General features: G+C 46.4%; 1 protein-coding gene across 3 annotated transcripts in view; it reads left to right on the top strand.

Annotated features, from left to right (window-relative positions):
• The window catches only part of LOC140074876 (glucagon receptor-like), a 70,471-nt gene that overhangs the window by 35,968 nt on the left and 12,109 nt on the right, over positions 1-22,394 (top strand). For all 3 annotated transcript variants that reach the window (XM_072120153.1, XM_072120154.1, XM_072120152.1), the window contains exon 2: positions 3,336-3,396. In XM_072120153.1, the coding sequence (XP_071976254.1) occupies positions 3,336-3,396 (61 nt within the window). The remainder of the gene's footprint in view (positions 1-3,335; positions 3,397-22,394) is intronic.

Raw genomic sequence — 22,394 nt, 5'->3', positions numbered from 1 at the left:
TTATGTGAGAACTATATGGTGGTATTATGTGAGAACTACATGCCAGTATTACAGGAGAGCTATATGGTGGTATTATGTGAGAACTATATGGTGGTATTACAGGAGAGCTATATGCTGGTTTTATGTGAAAATTACATGCCAGTATTACAGGAGAGCTATATGGTGGTATTATGTGAGAACTATATGGTGGTATTATGTGAGAACTACATGGTGGTATTATGTGAGAACTATATGGTGGTATTATGTGAGAACTACATGCTAGTATTACAGGAGAGCTATATGGTGGTATTATGTGAGAACTATATGGTGGTATTATGTGAGAACTACATGCCAGTATTACAGGAGAGCTATATGGTGGTATTATGTGAGAACTATATGGTGGTATTATGTGAGAACTATATGGTGGTATTATGTGAGAACTACATGCCAGTATTACAGGAGAGCTATATGGTGGTATTATGTGAGAACTATATGGTGGTATTATGTGAGAACTATATGGTGGTATTATGTGAGAACTACATGCCAGTATTACAGGAGAGCTATATGGTGGTATTATGTGAGAACTATATGGTGGTATTATGTGAGAACTACATGCCAGTATTACAGGAGAGCTATATGGTGGTATTATGTGAGAACTATATGGTGGTATTATATGGGAGCTATATGCTAGTATTACAGGAGAGCTATATGGTGGTATTATGTGAGAACTATATGGTGGTATTATATGGGAGCTATATGCTAGTATTACAGGAGAGCTATATGGTGGTATTATGTGAGAACTATATGGTGGTATTATGTGAGAACTACATGCCAGTATTACAGGAGAGCTATATGGTGGTATTATGTGAGAACTACATGCCAGTATTACAGGAGAGCTATATGGTGGTATTATGTGAGAACTACATGGTGGTATTATGTGAGAACTACATGGTGGTATTATGTGAGAACTATATGGTGGTATTATGTGAGAACTACATGCCAGTATTACAGGAGAGCTATATGGTGGTATTATGTGAGAACTATATGGTGGTATTATGTGAGAACTACATGCCAGTATTACAGGAGAGCTATATGGTAGTATTATGTGACAACTACATGGTGGTATTATGTGAGAACTACATGGTGGTATTATGTGAGAACTACATGGTGGTATTATGTGAGAACTATATGGTGGTATTATGTGAGAACTATATGGTGGTATTATGTGAGAACTACATGGTGGTATTATGTGAGAACTACATGGTGGTATTATGTGAGAACTATATGGTGCTATTATGTGAGAACTACATGGTGCTATTATGTGAGAACTACATGGTGGTATTATGTGAGAACTATATGGTGCTATTATGTGAGAACTATATGGTGGTATTATGTGAGAACTACATGGTGGTATTATGTGAGAACTACACTCACCGGCCACTTTATTAGGTACACCTGTCCAACTGCTCGTTAACACTTAATTTCTAATCAGCCAATCACATGGCGGCAGCTCAGTGCATTTAGGCATGTAGACATGGTCAAGACAATCTCCTGCAGTTCTCCCGAGCATCAGTATGGGGAAGAAAGGTGATTTGAGGCCTTTGAACGTGGCATGGTTGTTGGTGCCAGAAGGGCTGGTCTGAGTATTTCAGAAACTGCTGATCTACTGGGATTTTCACGCACAACCATCTCTAGGGTTTACAGAGAATGGTCCGAAAAAAAAAAAACATCCAGTGAGCGGCAGTTCTGTGGGCGAAAATGCCTTGTTGATGCCAGAGGTCAGAGGAGAATGGGCAGACTGGTTCGAGCTGATAGAAAGGCAACAGTGACTCAAATCACCACCCGTTACAACCAAGGTAGGCAGAAGAGCATCTCTGAACACACAGTACGTCAAACTTTGAGGCAGATGGGCTACAGCAGCAGAAGACCACACCGGGTGCCACTCCTTTCAGCTAAGAACAGGAAACTGAGGCTACAATTTGCACAAGCTCATCGAAATTGGACAGTAGAAGATTGGAAAAACGTTGCCTGGTCTGATGAGTCTCGATTTCTGCTGCGACATTCGGATGGTAGGGTCAGAATTTGGCGTCAACAACATGAAAGCATGGATCCATCCTGCCTTGTATCAGCGGCTCAGGCTGGTGGTGGTGGTGTCATGGTGTCTTTGGGCCCCTTGGTACAACGCCACAGCCTACCTGAGTATCGTTGCTGACCATGTCCATCCCTTTATGAGCACAATGTACCCTGTAACATCTGATGGCTACTTTCAGCAGGATAATGCGCCATGTCATAAAGCTGGAATCATCTCAGACTGGTTTCTTGAACATGACAATGAGGTCACTGGACTCAAATGGCCTCCACAGTCACCAGATCTCAATCCAATAGAGCATCTTTGGGATGTGGTGGAACGGGAGATTCGCATCATGGATGTGCAGCCGACAAATCTGCGGCAACTGTGTGATGCCATCATGTCAATATGGACCAAAATCTCTGAGGAGCTTCCAGCACCTTGTTGTATCTATGCCACGAAGAATTGAGGCAGTTCTGAAGGCAAAAGGGGGTCCAACCCGTTACTAGCATGGTGTACCTAATAAAGTGGCCGGTGAGTGTATATGGTGGTATCATGTGAGAACTATATGGTGGTATTACAGGAGAGCTATATGGTGGTATTATGTGAGAACTATATGGTGGTATTATGTGAGAACTACACAAATGTATTATGTGCCACTATTTAGCTATATAAAGTAATAGAAAATGGCACCTAATTCCCTTTTGCTCCTGGTCCCCCTTTTCCTTGTTTTATGGGCACATTATATATTAGGTGTATATGGGGTTTATTCACATGTAGCAGTAGAGAGGCATTACATGCAGTTGTGCCATTGTCTTGAAGTACAGCAATAGTCTGCAGATCCCAAGACAGATAATGACATAATATAAGGCATGTATCTATGCAGAACACTATATTACCTTATCTCTTCCATCATTAGTGCAGTCTGCAGAGCATCACTAACTCCCTATTAGTGATGCTCTGCAGAGCTCAGCTTCACTAATGATGGAATTAATAGGGTAAAGTAATATTCTGTATGCACACTGCATAGGTGACCAGTGAGTAATACTCTGCAGCTTAGGCTTAAAGGTAACAGATATTGTAGCGCAACGTTCTGCGGTTCACATGGAAGATAATGGGTACGACACAGGGCTAAGTGATGTCCTGCGGGACACATAGGTTCTGTGTAGCACCATCAATACGTTATGTTTCAAGTAATGCTCTGCAGGACTCGGCAGAGACGATCTGCAGGTCTAGTTTGTATACTATCAAGACTGCTCATGCTGCTTTCCTCTCTTTCCACCCGCAGCTGGATGAGACCGTCACCTCTGCTCTCCTTCCTCAGCCTCTGCGCCCTCTGTCATTCACAGGTAAGTGATGAGGCCCCCAGCCCGCCAGACTAATGATTTCCCTGGGGTCCTCCAGCAAAAAAGACTCAGAACATTGGACCCGGTTAAGGGTGACACCTGTGGCATTTTACTGCTTGTCAATAACATAGAAATGGACGTATATGATGACAATGCCACTTGTCATCTATCTCATATCTATCTATCTCCTATCTATATATATATGATTTGTTAAAAGATATCTAGAAAATATGTGACTGATATAGTACACATACAATTATTGGTTACCAGCTATTTGGAGGATGTGCAGTTGTTATACACATATCTAGAAGAATATCACAAAGTAATTGTAAAACCTAATAATGTCATAAAGTAAGTAACGGCCCGGGGGATCAGCCTTGGGTCCTGGGTCTGCATCAGAAAGAATATAAAAATATATCAGTCCATGTAAAAAGTATACGCCGGCAGGAGCGATGAAGCCGGGGATGGCGATGCAGGAGAGTTATGTGGTGGAACAGACGACATCATGAATTTATTGGACCAATATTGGGAGTAATGATGGGGCAGAGCGGCGATGATAAGAATGATGAGAGTGATAGTGGCCTTGTCTCTGATGATATATGTGGCGCCTGGGATGATATATGTGGCACCTGGGATGATATATGTGGCGCCTGGGATGATATATGTGGCGCCTGGGATGATATATGTGGCGCCTGGGATGATATATGTGGCGCCTGGGATGATATATGTGGCGCCTGGGATGATATATGTAGTTCCTGGGATGATATATGTAGCGCCTGGGATGATATATGTGGCACCTGGGATGACATATGTGGCGCCTGGGATGATATATGTGGCGCCTGGGATGATATATGTGGCGCCTGGGATGATATATGTGGCACCTGGGATGATATATGTGGCGCCTGGGATGACATATGTGGCGCCTGGGATGATATATGTGGCACCTGGGATGATATATGTGGCGCCTGGGATGATATATGTGGCGCCTGGGATGACACATGTGGCGCCTGGGATGATATATGTGGCACCTGGGATGATATATGTGGCGCCTGGGATGAAATATGTGGCGCCTGGGATGATATATGTGGCACCTGGGATGACATATGTGGCGCCTGGGATGATATATGTGGCACCTGGGATGACATATGTGGCGCCTGGGATGATATATGTGGCACCTGGGATGATATATGTGGCGCCTGGGATGATATATGTGGCACCTGGGATGACATATGTGGCACCTGGGATGACATATGTGGCGCCTGGGATGATATATGTAGCGCCTGGGATGATATATGTGGCGCCTGGGATGACATATGTGGCGCCTGGGATGATATATGTAGCGCCTGGGATGATATATGTGGCGCCTGGGATGACATATGTGGCGCCTGGGATGATATATGTGGCACCTGGGATGACATATGTGGCACCTGGGATGATATATGTGGCACCTGGGATGACATATGTGGCGCCTGGGATAATATATGTGGCACCTGGGATGACATATGTGGTGCCTGGGATGACATATGTGGCACCTGGGATGATATATGTGGCACCTGGGATGACATATGTGGTGCCTGGGATGATATATGCGGCGCCTGGGATGATATATGTGGCGCCTGGGATGATATATGTGGCGCCTGGGATGATATATGTAGTTCCTGGGATGATATATGTAGCGCCTGGGATGATATATGTGGCACCTGGGATGACATATGTGGCGCCTGGGATGATATATGTGGCGCCTGGGATGATATATGTGGCGCCTGGGATGATATATGTGGCGCCTGGGATGATATATGTTGTTCCTGGGATGATATATGTGGCGCCTGGGATGATATATGTTGTTCCTGGGATGATATATGTGGCGCCTGGGATGATATATGTGGCACCTGGGATGATATATGTAGCGCCTGGGATGATATATGTAGCGCCTGGGATGACATATGTGGCGCCTGGGATGATATATGTGGCACCTGGGATGATATATGTGGCGCCTGGGATGACATATGTGGCGCCTGGGATGATATATGTGGCGCCTGGGATGATATATGTGGCGCCTGGGATGATATATGTGGCACCTGGGATGATATATGTGGCGCCTGGGATGATATATGTGGCGCCTGGGATGATATATGTGGCGCCTGGGATGATATATGTGGCGCCTGGGATGATATATGTAGCGCCTGGGATGATATATGTAGCGCCTGGGATGATATATGTAGCGCCTGGGATGATATATGTGGCACCTGGGATGATATATGTGTAGCGCCTGGGATGATATATGTGGCGCCTGGGATGACACATGTGGCGCCTGGGATGATATATGTGGCGCCTGGGATGATATATGTGGCGCCTGGGATGACATATGTGGCGCCTGGGATGATATATGTGGCGCCTGGGATGACATATGTGGCGCCTGGGATGACATATGTGGCGCCTGGGATGATATATGCGGCGCCTGGGATGATATATGTGGCGCCTGGGATGATATATGTGGCGCCTGGGATGATATATGTAGCGCCTGGGATGATATATGTGGCGCCTGGGATGATATATGTGTAGCGCCTGGGATGATATATGTGGCGCCTGGGATGACATATGTGGCGCCTGGGATGATATATGTGGCGCCTGGGATGACATATGTGGCGCCTGGGATGATATATGCGGCGCCTGGGATGATATATGTGGCGCCTGGGATGACATATGTGGCGCCTGGGATGATATATGCGGCGCCTGGGATGATATATGTGGCGCCTGGGATGACATATGTGGCGCCTGGGATGATATATGTGGCGCCTGGGATGATATATGTGGCGCCTGGGATGATATATGTGGCGCCTGGGATGATATATGTAGCGCCTGGGATGATATATGTGGCGCCTGGGATGATATATGTAGCGCCTGGGATGATATATGTGGCACCTGGGATGATATATGTGTAGCGCCTGGGATGATATATGTGGCGCCTGGGATGACATATGTGGCGCCTGGGATGACATATGTGGCGCCTGGGATGACATATGTGGCGCCTGGGATGATATATGTAGCGCCTGGGATGATATATGTGGCACCTGGGATGACATATGTGGCGCCTGGGATGATATATGTAGCGCCTGGGATGATATATGTAGCGCCTGGGATGATATATGTGGCACCTGGGATGATATATGTGTAGCGCCTGGGATGATATATGTGGCGCCTGGGATGACACATGTGGCGCCTGGGATGATATATGTGGCGCCTGGGATGACATATGTGGCGCCTGGGATGATATATGTGGCACCTGGGATGACATATGTGGCGCCTGGGATGACATATGTGGTGCCTGGGATGATATATGCGGCGCCTGGGATGATATATGCGGCGCCTGGGATGATATATGTGGCGCCTGGGATGATATATGTGGCGCCTGGGATGATATATGTAGCGCCTGGGATGATATATGTAGCGCCTGGGATGATATATGTAGCGCCTGGGATGATATATGTGGCACCTGGGATGATATATGTGTAGCGCCTGGGATGATATATGTGGCGCCTGGGATGACATATGTGGCGCCTGGGATGACATATGTGGCGCCTGGGATGACATATGTGGCGCCTGGGATGACATATGTGGCGCCTGGGATGATATATGTAGCGCCTGGGATGATATATGTAGCGCCTGGGATGATATATGTGGCACCTGGGATGATATATGTGTAGCGCCTGGGATGATATATGTGGCGCCTGGGATGACACATGTGGCGCCTGGGATGATATATGTGGCGCCTGGGATGACATATGTGGCGCCTGGGATGATATATGTGGCACCTGGGATGACATATGTGGCGCCTGGGATGATATATGTAGTTACTGGGATGATATATGTAGTGCCTGGGATGATATATGTGGCGCCTGGGATGATATATGTGGCGCCTGGGATGATATATGTGGCGCCTGGGATGATATATGTAGTTCCTGGGATGATATATGTGGCGCCTGGGATGACATATGTGGCGCCTGGGATGATATATGTGGCGCCTGGGATGACATATGTGGCGCCTGGGATGATATATGCGGCGCCTGGGATGATATATGCGGCGCCTGGGATGATATATGTGGCGCCTGGGATGATATATGTGGCGCCTGGGATGATATATGTAGCGCCTGGGATGATATATGTAGCGCCTGGGATGACATATGTGGCGCCTGGGATGATATATGTGGCGCCTGGGATGATATATGTAGCGCCTGGGATGATATATGTGGCACCTGGGATGATATATGTGGCGCCTGGGATGATATATGTGGCGCCTGGGATGATATATGTAGCGCCTGGGATGATATATGTGGCACCTGGGATGATATATGTGGCGCCTGGGATGATATATGTGGCGCCTGGGATGATATATGTGGCGCCTGGGATGACATATGTGGCGCCTGGGATGATATATGTGGCGCCTGGGATGATATATGTGGCGCCTGGGATGATATATGTGGCGCCTGGGATGACATATGTGGCGCCTGGGATGACATATGTGGCGCCTGGGATGATATATGTGGCGCCTGGGATGACATATGTGGCGCCTGGGATGATATATGTGGCGCCTGGGATGACATATGTGGCGCCTGGGATGATATATGCGGCGCCTGGGATGATATATGCGGCGCCTGGGATGACATATGTGGCGCCTGGGATGATATATGCGGCGCCTGGGATGATATATGTGGCGCCTGGGATGACATATGTGGCGCCTGGGATGATAAATGCGGCGCCTGGGATGATATATGTGGCGCCTGGGATGACATATGTGGCGCCTGGGATGATATATGTGGCGCCTGGGATGATATATGTGGCGCCTGGGATGATATATGTGGCGCCTGGGATGATATATGTGGCGCCTGGGATGACATATGTGGCGCCTGGGATGACATATGTGGCGCCTGGGATGATATATGTGGCGCCTGGGATGATATATGTGGCGCCTGGGATGATATATGGGGCGTCAGTCTTCTCTGGCCGGATGTCTCCACTATAACCCAGACGTCTGAATTGATCTTTGCAGAGCAACTTGGGTGCAGTGTCCTTTGCCTCGGGGGAAATAATAAGCACCAATCAGCAGGGGAACCACAGGGGCCACTGATTATCATCTCCGGTGCCTTGTAGTAGGGGGGTCCAGCGCCTCCAAAGATGGTTTTACCTCCATAGATGTTTTCTACTGGTCACAGATCTGGATGTGGCCCTGGTGGTCAGTGATGATGTTCTTAGTTTTGAGGCCTGATGGATCATGTGCTGCCCCAGGGGATGGCAAGACTGAATGGTAGATGTTGGTAGTAGTAGTCACAGCGCAGGTGTCTCCGGCACCTAGATGGCCAGATGGTAGTAGTTGGTGCGGTCGCATACACGGAGGCAATGTAGAGGGTAACAGTAACACTTGTCCTTACTACAGCAGCACAGCCCTCATAATAACTCACAACAGGGGGCTGAAGGGTTAACAGTACAGAGAGTATAGTGCACCTGATGAGAGTAGTAGTAGTAGTGTCTCTCTTGTCCCAGGGTGTGGAGTGGCAGTCTAATCCTCCTACGGCACAGTGTGTCAGGACTGCTGGGACTTGTAGTTCTCCTCACACATCCTGGCAGCTTCCCTCAGGCAGAAGTCTCTAGAACTTCCTGAGGTAAAACTCTCCGCCCCTCCCCTCGTCCAATGAGAAGCTTGTTGTCGGGTCTGCCGGTGAAGTGCATTATGGGGGTGAGGTGTTTAACCCTTGCTGACTTACGTTCCTAATACACAGTTTAAACCCTTAACGACTTGGCCTTTTTTAGTTTTTTCACTTCCATTTTTCACTCACCAACTTCAAAAATCTATAAGTTTTTAAATTTTTCCACATAAAGAGCTGTGTTATGGCTTATTTTCTGCGTAACAAATTGCACCTCATAGGGACGGTACTTAATATTCCATGGCGCGTACTGGGAAGCGGGAAAAAAAATCCAAATGCAGTGAAAATGGTGAAAAAACACATTTGCGATGTTTTCTTGTGGGCTTGGATTTTACAGCTTTCCCTGTGCGCCCCAAATGACATGTCTACTTTATTCTTTGGGTCGGTACGATCACGTGGATACCAAATTTGTATAGGTTTTATAATGTTTTCATACATTTAAAAAATTAAAACCTCCTGTACAAAATATTTTTTTTAAATTTTCCATCTTCTGGCGCTAATAACTTTTTCATACTTTGGTGTACGGAGCTGTGGGTAGTGTCATTTTTTGTGAATTTTGATGGCGTTTTCATTGCTATAATTTTTGGGACTGTGCGACCTTTTGATCACTTTTTATGAATTTTTTTATATTTTTCAACTTTGGATGCTATTTTCCGTTACGGGGTTAAACGCAGTGAAAAACCGTTATTATATTTTGATAGATCATTTGATAGGGCATTTTTGGACGCGACGATACCTAATTTGTTTATGATTTTTACTGTTTATTTATATTTATATCAGTTCTAGGGAAAGGGAAGTGATTTGAATTTTTAGGTTTTTTTATTATAATTTTTATTTTTACTTTTACTATTTTTCAGACTCCCTAGGGTACTCTATCCCTAGGTAGTCTGATTCATCCTATCATATACTGCCATACTACTGTATGGCAGTATATGTGGATTTTACTCCCCATCCATTACAATGTGCAATTAGCACATCGTAATGCATGGGTTAAAATGAAGTAGCCTCGGGTATTCGGAACACCCGGGCCTACCATGGGAACGGATCGTCGCTCCCCGATGACGTCACGGGGAGCGGCGATCCGTCACCATGGTAGGCCCGGGTGTTCCGAATACCCGAGGCTACTTCATTTTAACCCATGCATTACGATGTGCTAATCCGCGACAAGATGGCGGCAGCATTGCCGGCGGCGATCGAGGTGAAAACACCTGCGATCGGTGCTAGCACCGATCGCGGGTGTTACCGGTAAGCCTTTGCTGCAGTATGCGGCTATGGAGAGGGATCTAGTACTAGTACGGCGTCGGGAAGGGGTTAAGGCCTCATTCACACAGGCCGTACAGCCGCGCGCAGGAGAGCGGAGGGGAGCGCTGCTGATTGTACCCTCACTAAGAGCGGTGTCCAGCACTGGGGCATTACACGTATCACTGTGCACCACACATGTTGCTCCCTCTTATTATAACCATTTCCGAAGTCGCAGAATCGTTTTGAATGCGCCTTATGGAAAGTTCGGCAGACAAACCTCAGGGGTCACCGGTCACTACCTCTGCTGCCCTGTAGTAGGGTATCCAGTACCTCCAAAGAGGCAGGGGTGTAACTACAGTGGTAGCAGCCATAGCAGATGGGGCCCATAGTGTCAGGGGGCCCCGGCATCTTACCTGCCCCATTATATATATATATATATATATATATATATATATATATATATATATATATATTATCCCATATTTATTAAAGCCTTTGCGCCAGTTTTCTATCTGATTTTGCGCTTTCTTTTTAGAGCAAACTGCTCTCACATGTATTTCTAAAGTGTCCACGGCACAAAATTCTGCACATAAATCCTGTGCACCGTCGGACCATGCCCACACCTTGGCATGGTCTAAAATAGTGCAAACTGTACTAGGGGCAGTGTCCTGTGTAGTGTGCAGTGGCCGCCAGATTTACGATTTGTGGCTCACGTTCTTCATGAACCTAGCACCCCCTGGCGCCAACTTTTTTTTGTGCACCTTTAACATGGGCCGTGCGACACAATCCTGTTGGACACTGCATGATAAATGTGGCGCAAGCTCCGTCTCTGCACCGGAACGCCCCTTTATGTGCAGAAGTTTGTGTCGCATTGGGCATAGGGCAGCAGCGACACATATGAGTCTCAGACACTTTATAAATACATGTGTGAGCAGTTTGCACTAAACAGAATGTGCAATGTCCGACAGAAAACTGGCGCAAAGGATTTAAAGGGAACCTGTCACCAGAATTTTACCACCCTGACTAACAATGCCTGCTGAGAAAGGGTTATAAGTGTTCCCCATACCACCTAAAATTAGCTGCCTGTGGGACACTGTACCTTAATTACAGTTGTTTTTGATATGCTGCCAGTAAACCACACCCTATTATTTTGACGGACAGCTCTGCCTTGCGTTACACACGCGTTACACACATGTGACCAGTGTGACATCACCTCAGGTCCTTTAGCCTCCTAACATTAGCAAACTATACCCGTACTGTACTGTATTGTACTGTATGTATCTGATCACATGAAATCACAGCAGCCTCCATGGAGGATGGAGAGAAGTAGTAAACATTGGAGGCTGCTGTGATTTCATGTGATCAGATACATACATGGGGTACATATTGCAAATGTAAAGGAGACAGGACCTTGGCATCACCCTGGTCACATGACATGAACACCTGAATATTAAGGAAGCATAAGGCATGGGGAGGATTATATGGGAGGGGCCGGATGAGCAGGACACACCCCTCTCATGGCAGGTAATAGAAGATAAAATTGATTTATGGAAATGTGAAGAAAACAATATTTAGCAAAAACAAGGGCGTCAGTTAGTTACTAGAGCTCTATAGGAACCTGTCACAAGCTGTATATGTGCAAATGTGCTGACAGGTTCCCTTTAATAAATCTGGGTCAATGTGTTTAAGCCTGTATATTTTTATGTGTTATGTAGAAAGCATGATGTATGGTTTTCTGAAATTGTCTTTCTGTCTTGCATAGAAGTACTGTATAAGGACAGGGACCAAGTATCAGGCCTGTAGAATTTCTGTAGTGGACATTAAAGAGGTTGGCCATCCATATTGACAAGGGGCATCCATATTGTACTTACCCTTGTAAAGTTTCTCTCTAGTCTCTTGACGGCACCTCTGATGCTACAGACGAGTGTGACAACGTGACCTAAGGCTGACAGACTAATACTGAAAGCTATGCTGCCGCTCCCCCCCCCCATTTTGGCCGCCCTAGGCACCGTGTCCATGCTGCCAATTCTGCCCCCCGAAGCCAGTTCTGCCCCAGAAGTCGCATCACTGCCAGTGCTCGCCCCCGCCCCTTTCTATAGAGATATAAGGTGCACGGCGAACATGTCCGGCGTTGTACCGCTCCATACCGCGGCGTGCGACAATTGCCGACCTATGGGGGACGTATATACGGCGGCCATATATAAGCCCCCCAACGGTTGTGTGTATTCAGCCTAAGTTCTATTGTGGTACACGAGGAGGTTACTGTATGTGTTATTTACAATTGTAGAATAGAACAAGTATAACAAGGGGGAAACATTTGAATTTACTGCCTAATGCACCAAAATCCCTTGTCCCGGCCCTGGGAGGGGGTGCAGTGCTGATCCCTAGCATCTCATGAACCCCCATAACCGCAGCATGTCTCCCCCCTATAACACACACACAGCCGCTCATCACATCAGGAATAATCCAGACATAAAAGTGATGAATAAATAACAGAAGAGTTTATTCTGATGCTATATACTCCTAGTAGGACAGGTTGGGGTGATGCCGCTGTATGACCGGGGTCTCTCTGCTCCTCCTATTATTGTGGCAGACGGCAGGAATCGTGATGCTGAGAGAAGAGCCGGAGGATCCCGGAGACTGCAGGAAGATGGAAAGAGAGAAAACTGCATCACTACAAGATTGTATGAGGGGACATTACACCCGAAATCCCAGAATCACTATGAAGAGGGACCATTACCACAGGTTACAGGACTATAGTGATGTGCACAGTCCTAACCCTGCGGTGCTGACATCTCATTGTTACTATGGGCAACTACTAATGAGAGACACAGAAGTGCACAGATATACAAGCAGGTAACAAAGTATACAGCAGTGTACATGACAGAGCACTGTACCTCCATGGTGATGACCGCAGCCATGAAGACGATGATGCAGTGAAGTTCTGTGGTTCCTCACGAAGACGACACCATCAATTTATTGGATCAATATTGGGAGTGATGATTGGGGAAGGTGATGATGATTGGGGAAGGTGATGATGAGGGGGGAGGGTGATGATGAGGGAAGGAGATGATGGGGGTGATAGTGGCGCTGCCTCTGATGGTATATGAGGCGCCATGCAACACTCGGTGGTTGGAGGTCAGATGTTGCTCTTGGCCTTTACATCCGGATGAAAGGGTTATCCTTGATCTTTTAAGAAGGGTAGATCAGAGGGCAGGCTGGCGGGAGGGCTGGTGTCCATCCTGGGTGGAAAAGGAGGATCTGAGGTTTTTGTCTGTATTCTCTGCCAGTCTATTGCTGCATAAAATGGATGCTGACGGACGTCTCCACAATATCCTGGATGTTTTAGTTGCTGTTTGCTGAGCAGGTTGGATATAACGTCCCTCGTCTCTGTGGTAAAATTGTCCGGAAAGATGGGATCACCAGCTACGACCACATCCCGGAGATAGCGCATTGTCATGCATGTGCCGAATGGGTAATTGTTGGTCAGTAGGCGATACAGGAGGACCCCAAATGACCACCAGTCAGAAGATCTACCAACAGGGCCACCGGTGATCATTTCTGGGGATTTGTAGTAGGCAGTGCCAGCTCCTCCAAATATAGTTTTGCCTCCGAAGATGTTCTCCACTGCCACACCGAAATCGCAGATCCGGACATGTCCCTGGTGGCGATGTTGCTTGTTTTGATGTCCCGATGGATGACCCCCAGCTTGTGCTTGTGCTGTAGCCCACATATGATCTGGGCTGTAGACAGGGTGGTGGTCTTTACATTAAGGGGTCCCTCTGCCTCCAGAAGCTTCTCCAAATCGCTGGCAGGGAGGAGCTCCATGATCAGGAAGGCGAATGATGGAGTCTGGAAGGTGGAAAATAAGAGGCAGATATAGGGGTTTCCGGCTACGTCCTGCAGCATCCTTTTCTCCAGCTGGATTTTATCTGTATTGATTTTGGTGAGGACTTTAATGTCCACGGTGCTGCTCTTATCTCTCACTGATGCCAGGTACACAAACCCAAATCCTCCTCTCCCAAGTTCTTTCTGGAAAGTGAAGCGAACCAGTCCACGGGGAGCGATAGTACTTACAGTGGTGGCAGCTCCATTGTCATCCAGCTTCACTTTTTTGTTGGCCTCTTCTGTCCTCCAGAGGAATGGATGGAGGGAACTTGGTCCTGCACAGATTGGGATCCACATTTTTTGGATCCTCCATGGCTTGAGGCCTGTCTGGAGATGTAATTCTCTACATCACTACTTGTGATGATCTTCTCTTTTGTTTGATCTTCCTCTTCACTCTCCCTCTTCCTCTTCATGCCTTCCCCCTTCTCCCCTGAAGGGGGCGACATCTCTGGTGAGATGAGGTGTCACCGATGCTCCTACTCCTCTCCTTCCCCCAGATGCTCCTACTCCTCTCCTTCCCCCAGATACCCAATTCACAGAAAAATATGTGAACCCCTTATGGAAGTTTAAAAGAAACCTATCAGCAGTTTTGCTCCTGCAGAGTTGTTACGTGTTAGGACATTCACAGTGGGGCAGATTAACTTACCCGGTCCACTCGCGATCCAGCGGCGCGTTCTCTGCGGTGGATTCGGGTCCGGCCGGGATTTATTAAGGTAGTTCCTCCGACGTCCACCAGGTGGTGCTGCTGCGCAGAAGAGCATTGGAACGCACTGGAATACACCGAGCCGGGCCGAGTGAAGGTAAGTGCAAAGTGCGACACATTTTTTTGTTAAATGCAGCGTTTTTTCCGAATCCGTTGGGTTTTCGTTCGGCCACGCCCCCCGATTTCCGTCGCGTGCATGCCAGCGCCGATGCGCCACAATCCGATCACATGCGCCAAAATCCCGGGGCAATTCAGGGGAAATCGGAAATATTCGGGTAACACGTCGGGAAAACGCGAATCGGGCCCTTAGTAAATGACCTCCAATGTGTGTCCCCGCTGTACCAGGATGACAGGCGAAGTCTAGACCAAATGATTGGGGTAAATTCAGCAAAGGAACGGACCATGTTTTACACAGTGACTGTGGCAGTGTGAAATAGACCTCAGTATTGGTCCTGGAGACTTGTGTTATCCCATCTCTGTGTGATTTATAATAGCAGCATCCTGGATTTATATTCTAGGATTGTAGCAACCTGCGGATGTGTCCTCACACTGCTGTGCTCTTAGCTCTCTACTGTGGCTGTAACAGGTAAAAATAAGGAACAGTTCAATGGATGTGAAGACTTTTGCAACCCTCTGTATCTGCCCCACCCTTTTCATTCCCTTTTATTATTATTAACAGTTGCAGCCACAAACCTACATTTATTTTATTGATATTTTATGTGATGGGACAACAGAAAGTATCCATTATTTGTGAAGTGTAATGAAAATCATAGCAAAAAAATATTAAAAAGAAGCTCTGCTATACCCTGTAATATCATACATGGAAGTTCTGGATATTTGAGTGTAAATCGGCCAGGAAAAGTCCATACAGGCAAAAAATAAATGTCTGTGGCACCTACAAGTTAGCATAGAAATCTTTACTGGTAATCCATTATACACCGACCACATGATTGTCACGTGTCTTTTAGAAGACAGAACCTGGAGGTGCCACAGACATTTATTGTTTACTTGTAATGAAAATCAGATTTGCTTTTAGAAATCTTGGCAAATTTAAAGAGAAATGTTTGGTGTGTATATGTATTCAGCCCCCTGAGTCACTAGTTTGTAGGACAATCTTTAGCTACAGTGACAGGTCCTAGTGCTGCACATCAATTGGTTGAAGGTTCACCCCCTTCTTCTTTGTACATCTAGAGGCTGGAGGTTCCTCCATTCTTCTTTATACATCTAGAGGCTGGAGGTTCCTTCATTCTTCTTTGTACATCTAGAGGCTGGAGGTTCCCCCCTTCTTCTTTGTACATCTAGAGGCTGGAGGTTCCTCCATTCTTCTTTATACATCTAGAGGCTGGAGGTTCCTTCATTCTTCTTTGTACATCTAGAGGCTGGAGGTTCCTCCATTCTTCTTTATACATCTAGAGGCTGGAGGTTCCCCCCTTCTTCTTTGTACATCTAGAGGCTGGAGGTCCCCCTTCTTCTTTGTACATCTAGAGCAGGGGTCTCAAACTCAATTTACCTGGGGGCCGTTGGAGGTAGATTCTGGGTAAGGCTGGGCCGCATCAAGTTTTCCACACAAAATGCGCTTACAAAATATCATTATTCAGATTCAAATGTCATGGCGTCTCCCAGTGCAAGGAAAGCCCCAAGCTGGGAGACGTGTTTTCTCTATGAACGCGTCCTGTGTACCGAGGGGTCCCAAGCTCCTACCGCACTGAGCCCAGTCAAATGCATTTGCACCATTTTCTTGTGGGCTTGGATATTACGTCTTTCACTGAGCGCCCCAAATGACATGTCTACTTTATTTTTTGGGTTGGTACGATTAAGGGGTGTTAGGGATTTTTATGCAGGGACCCAACAGCCCTCTTGACTTTTGTAAGGTGAGTCCTAATTAACCCTTTCATGATTGAACATAGAGACCAAGACATGTCAATCTCTTAGTCAAGATCTTCTCTCCTTTAATAATCAAAATGCATAATATATAACAAACAGAAGAATCATCAAAGGGGCGTGAATAGTATACTGCAAAGCTATTGGTCATCAGCAAATTCTGGGAAAAGAAAGTTAATTAATTGTGCTCAGTTCTCAGAGACCTTGTACACAGATATTGTTTATACTAAGAAGAAGATAAGTGGCTCCAGAATCATATTATTATGCAGCTTCGAGGACAGACTGGCTTCTCATTACATGTCAAAGGGTATTAGCTGACAGGCAGCAAACATGTTACATAAAATGAAGTTTGAATCATGACATTAACTTGACAATGGTCAGGGAACATGGCCGCTGTATCTAAGATGGCGGACAGTAGTCAAGATGGCGTCCGAAACCAGTGCGACCTCCTTAACAAGGGGATACCAAATTTGTATAGGTTTTATAATGATTTCATACATTTACAAAAATTAAAAACTCCTGTACAAAAATAATTTTTTTTATTTTGCCAAATTCTGGCGCTAATAACTTTTTCATACTTTGGTGTACGGAGCTGTGGGTGGTGTCATTTTTTGTGAAATTTGATAATATGTTCAATGATATCATTTTTAGGACTGTACAACCTTTTGATCACTTTTTATAGATTTTTTTATATTTTTCAAAATGGCAAAAAAGTGCCATTTTCGAATTTGGGCGCTATTTTCCGTAACGGGGTTAAACACACTGAAAAACCGTCATCATATTTTGATAGATCGGGCATTTTCGGACGCGTCGATACCTGATATGTTTATGATTTTTACTGTTTATTTATATTTATGTTAGTTCTAGGGAAAGGGGGGTGATTTGAAATTTTAGGTTTTTTTATTATTATAATTTTTTTTTTAACTTTTTTTTATTTTTATTTATACTATTTTTCAGACTCCCTAGGGTACTTTAACCCTAGGTTGTCTGATCGATCCTATCATATACTGCCATACTACAGTATGGCAGTATATGGAGATTTTCCTCCTCATTCATTACAATGTGCTATCAGCACATTGTAATGAAGGGGTTAAAACGAAATAGCCTCAGGTCTTCGGAAGACCCGAGGCTAACATGGAGACGGATCTCCGCCCCCGATGACGTCACGGGGAGCGGCGATCCCAGGTAAGATGGCGGCGCCCATGCGCCGCTATCTTTTTGAGGCTGCCGGCAGCTTTGCCGGCAGCCATCGCTGTGAAAGCACCCGCGATCGGTGCTAGCACTGATCGCGGGTGTTACCGGTAAGCCTTTGCTGCAATATGCAGCAAAGACTTACCGGCTGAGCCCTCTCCATGCAGCGCGACCAGGTGGGGGCCACAAAATATTGTCCCGCGGGCCGCAGTTGGCCCGCGGGCCGCGAGTTTGAGACCCCTGATCTAGAGGCTGGAGGTTCCCCCCTTCTTCTTTGTACATCTAGAGGCTGGAGGTCCCCCTTCTTCTTTGCACATCTAGAGGCTGTAGGTTCCCCCATTCTTCTTTGTACATCTAGAGGCTGGAGGTTCCTCCATTCTTCTTTGTACATCTAGAGGCTGGAGGTTCCTCCATTCTTCTTTGTACATCTAGAGGCTGGAGGTTCCCCCCTTCTTCTTTGTACATCTAGAGGCTGGAGGTTCCCCCCTTTTTCTTTGTACATCTAGAGGCTGGAGGTTCCCCCATTCTTCGTTGTACATCTAGAGGCTGGAGGTTCCCCCCTTCTTCTTTGTACATCTAGAGGCTGGAGGTTCCCCCCTTCTTCTTTGTACAACTAGAGGCTGGAGGTCCCCCTTCTTCTTTGCACATCTAGAGGCTGTAGGTTCCCCCATTCTTCTTTGTACATCTAGAGGCTGGAGGTTCCCCCCTTCTTCTTTGTACAACTAGAGGCTGGAGGTTCCCCCATTCTTCGTTGTACATCTAGAGGCTGGAGGTTCCCCCCTTCTTCTTTGTACAACTAGAGGCTGGAGGTTCCCCCCTTCTTCTTTGTACAACTAGAGGCTGGAGGTTCCCCCATTCTTCGTTGTACATCTAGAGGCTGGAGGTTCCCCCATTCTTCGTTGTACATCTAGAGGCTGGAGGCTCCCCCCTTCTTCTTTGCACATCTAGAGGCTGGAGGTTCCCACTTCTTCTTTGCACATCTAGAGGCTGGAGGTTCCTCCATTCTTCTTTGTACATCTAGAGGCTGGAGGTCCCCCCCATTCTTCTTTGCAGATCTAGAGGCTGGAGGTTACCTAATTTTTCATCTAGAGTCTGGAGGTTCTTCTGTTTTTTCTCTGTGGCTAGCACAGCCTGGGCAATCAGTCTGCGAAGATGGGGACATTATAAATTGGAGTACATGCTATAGTACTATATCATATTGTGTGAGACCGGTGTGTGTGTGACATCTTGAAAGTTTGGAGGTAAAGACTGACTTTAATGGTAAACCTTCTTTGTACAAGGACTCCAAGAAACTGTGTAATATCTTACCAGAACAAAGTTCTTCCCTCCTCACTTACTTTGGCTATTAGCATTGTATCTTAACCTGTTTTAACTATGAAATCTCTGCTGAATTCCATCTTGCTAGACACACAATAGCACAGCACAATGTCAGATAACATAGAGCTCAATGAAGAGGGAAGGGTAGGTGTGAGTCACAGCAGGTAGGTCTCCGCTTTCTCACCTGTGACCTCATCTCTATGTAATCAATAACCTGGTGGCCTGGGGTCAGTTTGTCCCTCTCCTATAAGTGAGACCCAATTCCGACCGCTATATTTCTCATATTCTGTGAGTCATATATTACCTAGCAGATATACTAGAAATAATTGTATGGTATCATCCGCCTCGCTCCTCTGTGACATGTCTCTTCTTCCTCCGCTTCGGAAATATTATCGGTGAAGCTAGTGAGCGACAGCTGGACATATGTGTGTGGGCAGCAATCCTGGCATGTAATATTGATCAAGGACACAGAGGTAAATGAGATCAGGTGGAGGCCATGTCACAGAACATCTCGCCTGTTGTGTCCTTCTTCCATCCTGCGCTATATTAGGACTGAGGAACATGACGGCCTCGCCTCCCCAGGGAGCTGCCATCACGGAGAAGTAGGCGGACAGCGAACCTGCAAAAAAGCTGCAATAACAAAAACTACTTTATATATAATTTAATTGACGTAAAACTTTCAGTTCCTTAATTTGTGAAATAGATTCTCGTCTACGCTCTACCTACGCAAATTCTGAAGCCTGTTGTTTAATGAGAGACAGAAGGGGCTGACGTCTGAGGGGTCAGTCTGACGCTATAGGGAGTCAACCTATAGGACCTGCTGCAGATGTCACTAGTCACAGCGACTGGACTCTCTTATTGTAAAGATGGGAAGTATTTGCTGTTGGGGGGAAATCTATCCATTAGTGAAAACAATAAACCAGCAACAAAAACCTGAGGGACTGATTTTGTCCAAAATTTTTTTTAAACCTTCATACGTACCTATTTGAATATCTTCACAGCTCCAGTAGCAGCTGTCCTATAGTTTAAGTTCCAGTAGGAGCTCTCCCATATTTCCAGCTACAGAAGAAGCTCTCTCATAGCTCCAGTAGCAGATCCCATGTAATCCCAGTAGCAATTCTCTCATAGTTCCAGCTCCAGTAGCAGCTCTCCTGTAGTTCCAGTTCCAGTAGCAACTCTCCTGTAGTTCCGGTTCCAGTAGCAGGTCTTCTGTAGTTCCGGTTCCAGTAGCAGCTTTCCTGTAGTTCCAGTTCTAGTAGCAGGTCTTCTGTAGTTCCAGTTCCAGTAGCAGCTTTCCTGTAGTTCCAGTTCTAGTAGCAGGTCTTCTGTAGTTCCAGTTCCAGTAGCAGCTCTTCTGTAGTTCCAGTTCCAGTAGCAGCTCTCCTGTAGTTCCAGTTCCAGTAGCAGCTCTCCTGTAGTTCCAGTTCCAGTAGCAGCTCTCCTGTAGTTCCAGTTCCAGTAGCAGGTCTTATGTAGTTCCAGTTCCAGTAGCAGGTCTTATGTAGTTCCAGTAGCAGCTCTTCTGTAGTTTCAGTTCCAGTAGCAGCTTTCCTGTAGTTCCAATTCTAGTAGCAGCTCTTCTGTAGTTCCAGTAGCAGCTCTTCTGTAGTTCCAGTTCCAGTAGCAGCTCTCCTATAGTTCCAGTTCCAGTAACAGGTCTTCTGTAGTTCCAGTTCCAGTAGCAGCTCTTCTGTAGTTCCAGTTCCAGTAGCAGGTCTTCTGTAGTTTCAGTTCCAGTAGCAGCTTTCCTGTAGTTCCAATTCTAGTAGCAGCTCTTCTGTAGTTCCAGTTCCAGTAGCAGCTCTCCTATAGTTCCAGTTCCAGTAACAGGTCTTCTGTAGTTCCAGTTCCAGTAGCAGCTCTTCTGTAGTTCCAGTTCCAGTAGCAGCTCTTCTGTAGTTCCAGTTCCAGTAGCAGGTCTTCTGTAGTTCCAGTAGCAGCTCTCCTGTAGTTCCAGTAGCAGCTCTTCTGTAGTTCCAGTAGCAGCTCTTCTGTAGTTCCAGTTCCACTAGCAGCTCTCCTGTAGTTCCAGTTCCAGTGGCAGCTCCTCTGTAGTTCCAATTCCAGTAGCAGCTCTTCTGTAGTTCCAGTAGCAGCTCTTCTGTAGTTCCAGTAGCAGCTCTTCTGTAGTTCCAGTAGCAGCTCTTCTGTAGTTCCAGTTGCAGTAGCAGCTCTTCTGTAGTTCCAGTAGCAGTTCTTCTGTAGTTCCAGTTCCAGTAGCAGCTCTTCTGTAGTTCCAGTAGCAGCTCTTCTGTAGTTCCAGTTCCAGTAGCAGATCTCCCATACTTTCAGCTCCAGTAACAGCTCTCCTGTAGTTCCAGTAGCAGCTCTGCTGTAGTTCCAGTAGCAGCTCTTCTGTAGTTCCAGTAGCAGCTCTTCTGTAGTTCCAGTAGCAGCTCTTCTGTAGTTCCAGTAGCAGCTCTCCTGTAGTTCCAGTTCCAGTAGCAGCTCTTCTGTAGTTCCAGTTCCAGTAGCAGCTCTCCTGTAGTTCCAGTTCCACTAGCAGCTCTCCTGTAGTTCCAGTTCCACTAGCAGCTCTCCTGTAGTTCCAGTTCCAGTGGCAGCTCCTCTGTAGTTCCAGTTCCAGTAGCAGCTCTTCTGTAGTTCCAGTTCCAGTGGCAGCACCTCTGTAGTTCCAGTTCCAGTAGCAGCTCTTCTGTAGTTCCAGTAGCAGCTCTTCTGTAGTTCCAGTAGCAGCTCTTCTGTAGTTCCAGTTCCAGTAGCAGCTCTGCCATACTTTCAGCTCCAGTAACAGCTCTCCTGTAGTTCCAGTAGCAGCTCTCCCATATTTCCAGGTGTGTACTTCTAGCAGTTTGTGGTCTTGTTTTACTGGAAGTGATTACATGATGACATCATTCATTCGGATATAGCCACGGAGGCCAAGGATTGAATCTGCATAATGCAACAGGTCCTGGAGCCTCAGGATTGGGTATGCTGCCCTGGAACTGGATGACCCTCCAAAGAGGTAAGTATACGTTTTTTTTACTTTTAATAAAAACCTGCTCCATCATGTATTTTTGTTTTCGATAACTAGGCTTCCCCCTTAAATAACCAGAATACCCCTTTAATAAATATGAACA

Source organism: Engystomops pustulosus, chromosome 8 (genome assembly GCF_040894005.1).
Source record: "Engystomops pustulosus chromosome 8, aEngPut4.maternal, whole genome shotgun sequence".
Classification (NCBI taxonomy): domain Eukaryota; kingdom Metazoa; phylum Chordata; class Amphibia; order Anura; family Leptodactylidae; genus Engystomops; species Engystomops pustulosus.
This window is presented reverse-complemented; position numbering and strand designations above follow the sequence as displayed.